Source organism: Perissodus microlepis, chromosome 18, assembly GCF_051167445.1.
Source record: "Perissodus microlepis isolate ML-2025 ecotype Zambia chromosome 18, ASM5116744v1, whole genome shotgun sequence".
NCBI lineage: Eukaryota > Metazoa > Chordata > Actinopteri > Cichliformes > Cichlidae > Perissodus > Perissodus microlepis.
In genome coordinates, this window is record NC_140478.1 from 23,295,130 (window position 1) to 23,307,197 (window position 12,068).

At 42.3% G+C, this 12,068-nt stretch overlaps 1 protein-coding gene across 18 annotated transcripts in view; it reads right to left on the reverse strand.

Annotated features, from left to right (window-relative positions):
* Positions 1-12,068, reverse strand: part of LOC146367908 (receptor-type tyrosine-protein phosphatase F) — a 163,479-nt gene that overhangs the window by 51,864 nt on the left and 99,547 nt on the right. For all 18 annotated transcript variants that reach the window (XM_084911452.1, XM_084911448.1, XM_084911457.1 and 15 more), the window contains 4 exons: positions 6,782-7,051; positions 4,912-5,493; positions 4,480-4,613; positions 4,001-4,145 (listed from right to left, as the gene is read on the reverse strand). In XM_084911452.1, coding sequence (XP_084767578.1) covers positions 4,001-4,145; positions 4,480-4,613; positions 4,912-5,493; positions 6,782-7,051 — 1,131 coding nt within the window. The remainder of the gene's footprint in view (positions 1-4,000; positions 4,146-4,479; positions 4,614-4,911; positions 5,494-6,781; positions 7,052-12,068) is intronic.

Genomic DNA, 12,068 nt, shown 5'->3' on the forward strand with positions numbered 1-12,068 from the left:
ACAAGATATTTTTTTATATTTCAAATTTGTCATTATACTGTATGAATACAGCACAGCTCTATTCATACCGGGGACCTCGTGCGATGAAAATTTACCCTTCGCTGTCTATGTTTCCTGTGGCCCATTGACACATGAAAAATATTCTGTTTTTAACTTGAATGTACTAAAATCTGAGGTCAGCATGTGTGTTTCTGTTTCATCATCCTTTGAGATTTCCCTGAGCAGGAGCCCTCCATGAATGGGTCTTCACGCTGTGTAGAGATGTAAGCCTTAATGAAAACACTGGCAGTGGGATTTTTTACTTTACATATTCACATGAGACTAAGATCATGTGACACCTCCACAATTACTCCGAACTGCTAGAGGTCCACAGTTTACGGCAGTCCCGTGTAAATATGGGTCATGTAAATAAAATCAGGTTAGAGATGAAGACTAAAATTGCTTTTTTTTTTTTTTTTTTCCCCCTGTGCAGATGTTAATTAAGAAATTCAAATCTTTGTGAACATAGGCACTGAATTTGATATATGGTATAGGTTGTTGCTTTGTCCCATCTCCCTTTTATTCTTATTTCTCCCCTTAACTCCCAGTCGGTCACAGCAGATAGCTGCAACTCTCTAACCTGGTTCTGTCGGAAGTTTTTTCCTCTCACACGGCAGTTTATCCTTCCCACTGTCGCCATGTGCTTTGTTCTGATTTTCTCTCTTACACCTTGAGGTACTTTATACTGATGCAGTGATTTGGCACTATATAAAGAAAACTGAACTCAAAATCGTCTATGTTCATGTTGAAGTACTAATGTACACGCTTATGTATTTCCCCTGCAATTAAACAAGCTAGTTTAATGTAAGAATGTAAAAAGTATAACAGGATTGGATGCACACCACACATTTGTATAAATTGTAACCAAACTGCTGTTTTTCCAAAGTAGTAAAGGCTCATTTAGAGTCCCTTTGTGCATGGGCAATATATTTATCAATATATCATTGCACGTCTGAATATGAAATTAAAATTTTTAAATTGTGACTACAAAAAGCTTCCATACTGCACAGGATGCTGCCTCCAGACTGAGAGATTGGATGCAAAAACACATTAGGGGACCGTTGCTGAAGCTGTGTTTGGCACTGCATTTATGCAAGAGGCCATGAGAGTGCAGGGTGAGGTGAACAGAATATAAAGTACACCAAAATTCTACAGGGCAACGTTTTTATAAAACCGTAATTTGTCCCTAACTGCCCTCTGTGTCGCCTCTTGCAGGAAACAGAGGTAGAAACAAACTGCCACAGATTTGTAAGTGGTGAACAAGTGCCTGATAGTGTTGACTAGTGTTTGCACATTCATGCAGAAGCTCCGGGCCTGATTACGGCACTTGGCTGCAGCTGAGCTACACTACATATTTAGTTATAGATAAAGCTATAATTTTATAATCAATAACCGTTAGAAACATTACAGGCACTGTCCACGTCTGGTTCATACTCACTGCCAAGAAAAGATGATTTTTTTATTTCTATCAGATGGGATAAATTCCACTCCTCGCTAGAATCACAGCAGGAATGTACCAGGCCACCTCACCCTGTAATGCCTTATAATGTAATGGGAAAATGGAGTCTAATAACATTCCTCAAATAAATAGTTATTGCATTAAATTTAATTATGAACAACAGCTTCAGCTTAAATACAAAAAACTCTCAGGTCAGGAGGTAAAAATAGAAAACCAATGACATACAAAATGAAGAACAAAAAGGGAAACTGAAAAGAAATGATTGCATTCAGACACTTCATGCAACTAGCTAAATCTAGAATTTCTTTATTCTACGAAAAAAACCTTCAAATCAAAAGAGAATAAAATGAACCATGAAAATTCAAAGCAAGATGTTTCTGTAAAAGCATGCCTGTGAAATGTATTCTCTAATAAGCAGAGAAATGAACAGTGAGCTCAAATATTATTCCAATAAACTAATGCCCGAATACAAAACTCCACCTTTACAGCAACTTGACAAAAGAGGAGTGAGTCTCACCAGGTGGCCCCTGATCCACCAGAGAGTAGACAGAAAACCACGAAAACTTGACAACACCACATGTATTAAAAAATTAAAAAGCTACAGACTGAATCAATGCTGACGATTCTCAGAAGAGATTGCAGTGGTAAAATTGGACGGAGCAAGGACACCACCACAAGAAAATGCCTCAGAGTGAAAAAAAAACAGGGAACCAAAGAGTGGGCTTAAGAAGGAGATACAATTATTGAAGTGACAGAGCCCAAAATCCCGTCTCTATGGCATTATTACGACCCCGTTTCTGTCAAATGTGAGAAAAATAGAGACACATGAAATGTTGAAACTGGTTCCTTGTTACTTTGGCTCTGTATGCCACCACAACAGAAATGGATGACGTCACATCCATTTTTATACAACGAGCTCTTCCTCCATGAGCTTATTTTTAGTATTATTAATGCATCTTAGTGTTTGATGTGTTGAACCCACTGCAGGGTTCCTACCACCTTTTTTACTAGTAGAGCAATGCACAGCAAAAATATTTAAAAACAAAAACATGAATAGAGCTCAATACTGTTCATTTCTCTGAGTCTTAAAAAAATGATACTAAATATTTAAATGGAGCACTAGAAAATGTCACACTTTCCCACCGCCTGCTTGCCTCAGAACCTTCCCAAAGCTGTTGCTTATTTCATGCACACGATCCTACCAGTGCCTGAAATCCAAATTATTTCCGCCAAATTCTGTGTCTACTGACAGCAGAAGGCACAAGGACCATCAGCACTCATGGTCTCTGCTTACAGTCGTGTGCAGCTGACAGAGGTCAGGTTTTCATTTATTTTCTCTGTTCTATGGGAGAAATGCAACTGCATATAGTACATATACAACTGCAACGCCACAGGGGTCCTGTGACAGGAGTATTACTGTTCATCTGATTTTTTTTTTTTTTTACATTTTTCTTGAAATTTTTGATGATCTGTGTCTGTTTGTATGTATAACGTACAGAAAATCAAAATCTGATTCTTACTTTATTGTCCCACTTTCCCCTCCTGCTGCAGCACTGCTTGACAGGCAGGTTTATGTGGCAGATACGAGTAAACACTAGTGTTTGACACCTGATAATTGTTCATTTACACCAGTGTTCACATTCACTATCTATGTTATTTTTTTTGATCAGCCTTAATCTTGAACCTTTGATCATTTTCCATCGTTAAACGTATCAGTCTTATGTGCACTCATAAGCTGGCGTCGGTACTCCGCTAAAGAGCTTTTGTGAAGGAACAAACTCATGATGTAACACCTTTGTAAAACTCTGTGCCTTTTGTTCCAAATCCAGCAGAGTGATAAATCTCCTCTCTAGTCGTCTGTAGCGCATCAGTCAGTTTTAGGAGTCGCTTTCTCAGGAATTAAACTTTTATTCACATAATCGCTACAATTAAAAGTTAAACGTGACATTTGTTCTGTTCTCAGTTTTATGTGTGAGGCACACACGCACTGTGGGACAAGCGCCGTGCCACATCAGCACAAAAATGAAATAAATAAATAAAATAAAGAATCAGTCAGCTGGCAGAGAGTGACATTTTGAGTGCTGGCACTGTAAAAGCACATAATGATATGAGACAAAACGACAGCACAGCTCGCAAATGTGGGAACCAGACACATTAAACGTACCTTTGACACAGGGCCTGCCCTCAGATAGATGGACATGAGGGTTAGTGTTGGTGACAGAGGGGAGGTGGTGGAAGCATGAAGCTGACCGGGATAGCTGCACTGTCAGCATTTTATGTGGCGCTGAAATTGACTTGACATTCAAGTTGCCCACGCTCTTTGATTTAAGCGCTATAAAACTCTACTTTTGTCTCACTCACTCAGTCACTCGCTCACACTGAACAGAACAACCTAAACCTGCAGCAGCCGGCTGAGGGTGGCTCTGAAATCACTGGTTAGTGAATACAAAGTGGAAAGAAAGAGGACAGGGACAGCTTCAAGACAGACGAATGTGTACTTACTGGACTGGGCAGTGCGGGCCTCGATGGGCTGGGTGTAGACACCCAAACCCATTTCAGAACGGGCGGCCAGGGAGAAATAGTACAAAGTGTCTGGCTTTAAGTTCTCTACAGCATAGGAGCCTGCAGGGTTGAAGGTCACGTGAATCTGGAGGGGGTAACAGAAGAACTCATCAGAAGCAAAGACATTCACACAAACCTACTCACGGATTGAGCTGTTTTGCTTTAACAAACTGGAGTTACTCTGCCACTGAAGAGCACAAGTTGCTGTCTCTTATTGATATATGCGTTCATATTTGAGAATACGGTCAAATTTGAGAGCCATGTGATTCAAAAACTATTTGCCCTCAACTGGTCCAGTTGAATGAAAGGACAAAAAAGAGACTCTACATCATCAACAGCAACATTCATATATCTGCAGACTCCCTACAGATATAAGAAAAGACGGACAGACAGATGCACGCATAGATTTTTATTCTAACCTTATTGTCTGAGCCAGCTTCCCAGTACTGCAGCTCATACTTGGTGATGGGGTCCTGTACGGGCCACAGCCACGTCAATACAATGCGCGTGTCCAGCTCGGCTTCAGCCTCAAAGCTGGATGGCTGGGCAGGGACTGGTAAAGAGTAGGTGAGAGGGCGAATGTTAAAGAACAAAAAGAATCAAAGCGAGGATGTTACTAAAGCTCCTGCAAAGATCACCTCCATAACTTTTACTGCGTGGCAGATGAACCTGTGCACAAATCACCTAAAGAGCAGCTTCCCAGACACTCAGTATGCATAATGAACACAAAAGCAAGAAAAACTACAGAGCTTCAACTCATTGTATATGCTTAATCACACCTTTAACCTTGTATGTGCATGAATAGAGATGTTAAAAACACTGAAATCCAGACACAGTGGTTGGTTGCTCACCTCCCTGCTGGGTCTTGACTTGCAGGATGTCAGATGGTGGCCCATCACCAACAGAGGTGAAACCCAGCACTCTGAGGCTATAGGTGATATCGGGAGTCAGTCCTGAGATGGTAGTTAGGCTGCTATCGTCTGTGTTGTGTTTATGCCAGGCGCTGAGTGGCGCTGTCATGTCAGAGCTGTAGTAGACTCTGTAGCCCCTGATTTGCCCATTGGGTTCCTCGGGTGGCTCCCATTGAACTAACATTGTGCTGGCGCTCAACATCCGCGCTTGGACGTGTAGAGGCGGTGAGGAGGGGGCCTGTTCACCTGTGCGTGTCTCCACAAGGTCGCTGGGAGGCCCGTGGCCAATGTTATTAACAGCCATGACACGAAACTCATATTCAGAGTACGGACTAAGCCCGCCGATGCTGTAACGGTTGGTAGCCACACCTTCGACTTCCTGGAAGCCATTGTCGGAGGATTTGGCTCTGTACTGGATCATGTAGTAGGACACAGGTTCTGGGTTTCCAGACTCCCATAAGAGAGTTACACTGGTAGCTGTGGTTTCAGTCACCCTGAGCGAGGTGGGGGGTTTTGGTAAGGCTGAGGAGGGAGAAGCAAAATATTAGCTTTAAAGAAATGAAATGAATTACTTAAAAAAATAACAATTCTTGTTACCTTGTGGGGAAAATACATGGTACAGTGCTACATTAGGTAACTCCTAGAAAATAGCTGTGTTTCGTGGCCTAATTTTTATAACAGTCACCACCAATATTCCCCAAAATAAAGGAAATAGACTGAAGTCATTTAGTCCAGCCTGTCCATCTCTCAAAACACAAGAAAACTGTTCTGTGGTGACAAATGCAAACAAAACAAAGGGTCTGCATCATAGCTTCCTTAAAGGAGTTGGCCTGGATTGCCGCGGTCCCTCTAATGACTGTGGCATTTTGTGTATTGACAAGTAGACTGGAAAGTAAATCAATGCAGACAAAAACTGATAAGAAAGGCTGCAACAAGTAAACAACACAGTCACAATGTTGTAAACACAAAGACGGTTGGGGGCGCATTCATGTCGACAGATAGATACCGAAAAAGGACAGAAAAAAAGTCTGCTTCAAACTAAAGGAAAGAAGCAAAAGTGAAAATGGCCGACATTCGGGTTGAACTGTAGACGGATGAAGTGCTTTGACGGGGGTGAGTGATGGAATGAAAAGACACAAAGTGAAGAGGAAGACAACAGAGTGAAACAGAAAGGTGTTTCAGTTGACACAGCGGAGGTTAGAAACATGAAACAAAGATCCAGCGTAATGCACCAGGGAGAGAAACTCACTTTTAAAACTTACTTAATATTTTTTTTACTGTTTGTACGCACTCAAAGTAACAAAGTGTGGAGTCTTTGAATACTTATTTGATTATTTTAGACTCAAGCTTAACATCCCGGTTATTATAACAGTGTGATACTGTCAATTTGATCTCATTACCACACCCCACTTCTACACAGAGGATGCTAGATATGCTCCAGTGCCTTTGTAAAAGTCTTCATTAAGTGACCTGAATTGATTAGCATTCCTCCTAGACACACAAATATACACAAATAGAGCAACATAAGGACACTTTGGTGAAAGAAAAGTTGTGCATTGTGCAAAGTTGTGCTGCATTTTTACAAAAAATGACCTGAGAATGCAGAGAGAAACATAGATTATTGTATTGGCTTCAGTGCTGCAAAAAACAAGACTAAAAGCCATCAACTTTTATTTCTCAGTATCAACAAAGGGTCCTCGACGAATAAACCTTGGATTGAGCACATTCAGAGGCATGTAGATGTGGCTTATTAAGTGCCATGCAACCTCAGAAATAAACGGGCACTAACTGGTCTGAAAACAGCGCTCACCTTTGACAGTAACCTGAGCAGTGGCTTCAATCATGCCCAGAGAAGAAATGGCCACGCATGTGTAGTTAGTCGATTTGCGAATGTTAGTGACCTCCAGCACATTGCGTCCCAGTGGCATGTCTTCTTCCTTGGTTAACTCCTCGTCAGGCGTGGTCCACTTGACGTAGGGCATCGGTGAGCCCACTGCCACGCATGTCAGGTTGACGCTGCCGCCCGGCATCACTTCCTGATTGGTGGGTGGAATGGAGAATCTGGGTGGGACTCTTCGCACTAAGGCAATGAAGAGAAGAAGAAAGCGACAGGAGTCAATAGGTAGGAGATGTAAGGTGAGTATTATTCTTTTTGTTAGTGAGAATGATCGTGCCCTATACAACACCACAAGGCTAAAAGCTAACTGAGAAAAGCTAACAGAATGCAGGGATGATCGCTTTTGTCCAAATGTGCAGGCGAGCACAATGGGAATAATAGGACTGTCACAAAATGCCTCTGGAAATTCAGAAGAAACCTTTGAGGGGGTGTTTTATCCTCTTGCCTACAAAAGGGAATATAATCAAAATAGCCCAGTTTTGCTGGAGACTGTGTCTGGCCCTCTTTTGTTAGAGTGTCAAGCAGTGGCGAGAGTTGCATCATTGAGAAACCCTGTGGAGATGCTATTGTTTGATTTCTCCTCTCGCTGCCTTTCTCCGGCTCCTTATGCTCAGCCCGTCTTTCTCTCGCTCTCTCTCGCTCCCTCTCTTTGTGCGGTTCTGATATGCAGATAGGCTGACATTAAAAAGGGGTTCCCATGGAGACAAGAAGGGCCCGTTGACGTCGCTAGGGACAAGGCAAACACCAGTGCAGAGGCTCCATGCAATACTGAAAAGCTAGCCTAGAATAAACAGGCAACCAGGATTTACATATGACTTGTTTTCTATTTAAATGAAGATGCGCGAGAATGCATCCCATATTTAAACATTTTAGATCTTTTTTTGGTAACTTTTGGCAACTACAACAAAGTTTTTCACTTCACACGAATGCCTGACAGCGCTACGTGAACATCCATCAGTGTCAGACCTGTTACATTTATGACATGCAAGAATATTAATATAGTGCGTGCTAAGAGTAAGGAGGGAGAGCTCTGACTTCTTTAACCTTCAATACAGCGAAGGCGAAGCTTGGCCAAATATTTAGCTCACCGCAACGGATGCATTATTACTGTCCCATTACAGCTGGATGTATGTTTTTAAAGACAACAGCATGAAACTATCCCTGCAGAATTCATACTGCATGTTTCCCCCTAATACACTACAATATCGCTGTCTCTCTCTGGAAAAAAAAAAGCCCTTGACTGTAATTGCTCTTTTGCACCGGGCTACATGAAAATGGATTTTCAAATATGAGTCTCCCTCCACCCCCCCCCCTCCCTCCCCGATCTAATTTGAACCGGAACGTCGTTACAGCCATGCTTGTTATTCCCCTCATTATGTGGCGAAATGGAAAAACACAAAAGCACCTTTTGAGATTCCAGTCAGGAAAAAGGCTTGTTCTCTGGACTGCACTATAATAAAGGGGGACCTGGTTCATATTCATCTGAATTTTCCCATAATAATTGAGGTGCTGTATTTAGACCTTCTGCTGTTTTAATCAACAGAATCGTCTGGGGCTAAACTACTTTGCTCAATACCACAAAAATATTAATATTCCTGGTCTGAGGCACAAAAAGAAAAGAAATCACGGATGTGTTTTCCTGATAACACCGGGAAGACTAAAGAGGTCATTTAAGCTTCAGCACAATATACAATCAAATATTAGATGACAGTTTAATATTCGTAAAGTTAGCGAAGGATATCGGACAACTTTACAGAGTTAATACATTTTTGGAGGAGGAAGAAATTAGCTTAAAAACTTCCATAAATGAGTACATCTGATATCAGGGGATATTGGGAATATGACTGATGACATGCAGAGACTGGACAGGCGGAGTGTTGCCAGGGTGGGAACTGGATGGGTACGACATTCTCAAGCAAAGCAAGCACGGGAGCTGAGGAAAGATATGGAATAGGATAGCGAGTCTGAGTATGCTGGAGGGAAGAGGATAAAGGAGGAACTTTGCACCATTTTCTCACGTTAATGACCGAAGATCTGATTTCCAGCATCGCTAATTTGCAACACCTTTGAGAAAGAAGTGTCAGCATCCCGTTCATGCTGGTGGTCACCTGCGTCTTCCCACACAACTGCAACGCCCTCGAAGTGCAGCAATTTTTTTCTTCATATGTTTATGAAAAAGAGAAACCTGAGTGGAGCATGCCTAATGTAAAACCATTAAGCTCAAAGTATCTGTTATTCTTTCATCACTCCATAGACTAAACAGTGCTAAGAGCAGTCTGTCAATGGGGTCTGCGTATATTGAACACTTAATGTTGTGAATAATTCATGGCGTGCGGTTAAGTTTGGAGAGGTGCTGTGGAACAAAATGACTAGAGGGCAGGTAATTGTTATCGATTCCCCCGAAGCCTCTCTCCTGTTGAGAGCGGTTTTGGAGAGATGGGCTCCGGGACTCTATCAAAACCACAAAATAAGCGCCGTCTCCACTCCTGCCTGCCTGCTTGCTGGATACCTATAAATTTAACTGCCTTGACAAAGTGCCCAAGGATAGCAGAACCTGTTCAGTCAATCAATATCTGGCACACACTGGCACAGATTCAGCAGGCTCTCTGGGCTTCCTGGCAGCAGCACCGGGCTACCATGATGGCTGATCATCCCCCCTGTCAGCACACTGCCAGCTCATTCTTATATATCCTGCAGGTCAGCTCTTTGCACATCAGCGTTTTGCAAATATTGCGCGAGGAGAGACCATTTCCAAAATATTACCTGGGTTGTGGACAAAGCGAATATAATCATTCATTGATTTTTTTCAGCCTGTAAACATGGGACCGAAAGTCATAAAATCATTTTCATACCGAGTTATAGATATATATAACACGTTAAGCATATAGGGCTTTCTGCAAGAGTAAACATACTGTATTTCTTGCAGTTACACATCATTACCTTTTTCCAAACACATGTGTTCTGGGGAAATGTCTCATTACGCTAACATGTGTCTGTCAAATCTGTCAGTCTCTGGGTGGAGGATGCCCATGGTAGTAAAACAGACATAATCCCCTGAGAATGGCTTTGTCAGTTCTGATACCCATGTCCCTCAGTGGGAGAGCAGAGGGGTTTCTGCCTAAATACCTGACAAATCCGGTTGCCACCTGAATACCGGAGTAATCCATCATACACCACTGATGGGCCTACAGAGGCGGATGGAAAGGCTGAGGGTTAAAGCAGCTATAGCTTTTAGTGGAAGCATTGGACAGGGACAATATGGGTGTGGAGGGGAGAGTGAATAGCAACGTAACGCAACACAACAGACATTTAATAATGAGTTAAGCTAGCTGCTCAGGACTCCTTTGTACGTTTTGGCAAGACTAATCGAAACAAGGTTTTGGGGAGCGGCAAGGGAAGGCATGCAAGAACTGTGCACAGATACATGCAAACAACTCGACAACACACATTTGGAGTTCAGGGGATTAGGGGGAGCTATTTTTAAATGAGTTTTTTTTTTTGAGTGTATTCACAGAGGGGTTGGGGTTGACCTCACCTAAAGCCTGCTTCAAACTAAAGGGAAGGGACAAAAGTGAAAATGACCAACCTTCACGCTGATCTGTATGCGGATGAAGTGATTTGATGAAGGTGAGCGATGGAATGAAAAGACATAAAGTGAAGAGGAAGACAGAGTGAAACAGACCAGTGTTTCAGTTGACACAGCGGAGGTTAGGAACATGAAACAGAGATCCAACATAAAGCACCAGGTAGAGAAACTCGCTTTTGAAACTCACTAAATGTTTTTTCTACTGTGTAGAGACCTATTTAACTATTTTAGACTCTAGTTTAACATCCCAGTCATCATAACAGTGTGATATTGTTAAATTTATCTCATTATCCACCCCTCCTTTACATAAGGGATGCTAGATATGCTCCAGTGCCTTCGTAAAAGTCTTCATAAAGTGACCTGAATTAATTAGTTTGCAAGTTTCCCTCCTTGACACACGAAAATACACATACATAGAGCAGCATGAAGATACTTTGGTGAAAGAAAAGACCTGCTGCAGCACTTTATCCTCTGTGACATATTGATATGTCACATGGATATATGAAGGAGTGCCAGCAGACAGAAGCTGACATCCCTCCTCCGTTGTGGGATAAGCGCTTGACAAATGAGCGCTCATGCACAATCACAGCACGCTCTCGATTCTGCCCACGTTGATGGAGTCCTCCTTGGGAGGAGGGTCACAAAAAAAAAAAAAAAAAAATATAGGGCGCACACGCACTCGCACACCTCCAACCACGCACACAGTCCTAATGGATGAGAAGTGAAAGGACATAAATAGATATGCAGACATGAAGGGGAAAAACAATCCACGAGCAGACCTCCTCATCCACAAAACCACCTTCTCCTTCAGTCTCACAGTCCCCACCCACACACAAGTATGAGGGCATCACTCTGTTGGCTGTAAAATGTCAAGACAAGGGTGGTGATGGCAGCATGTTGTGTACCTGCAGACAGGAATCGGTTCGGGCAGCGACGATGAGTGGAAAAAGCACAAACACATTTGTAGACAAACCCACAACAAGCACATTTAATGCGAGTCTGACAGCAGAGAGTGTGCGCTTGTGGGAGGGCGTTGGAAGGGTGTTGATAGAGAATAATAGCATTCTTCCTCTTACAGCAGTCCTTTTATATTTCACGTCCGAGCAGCACTGGCATTTCAAGATTACAAATGATCTCGCGACGCACGGCAGATAAAATTTTGAGAAGGAGCTAAATTTGATTAAGTGACAGATTCCTATTTTCTAATTAACTTACTGAAAAGTCAGAGTGAACACATATCTCAGCACTTAATTTCCATTTATTTACTCATACTAGAGAAGACTGAGAATAACAGTTTTATAGCTTTGTAAAGCATTTGGCTGACAGCGAACCTCAAAACAGACAAAATCTCCCTTCATCTCTGAGAATTATATAAACTAGAACAACAGGAAAGGAGGAGAGGCAGGTCAAAGTGCACTCGTCTGAAGTCCCATATGTTTTAAACGCAATCTAGCAGCCCGGTGATAGCATAGCCCCAGGTCTCATCTCCTCGTTCTTGCAGCGGTAACAAAGATGGTGAAAACATGGCTTGAGCCTTTGTTCTCTATCCCAGACGAGCACACTTTTAAAAGGTTACGGTTGGTTTGATTTCTATCTCTCCACTGGTGTGGTGAG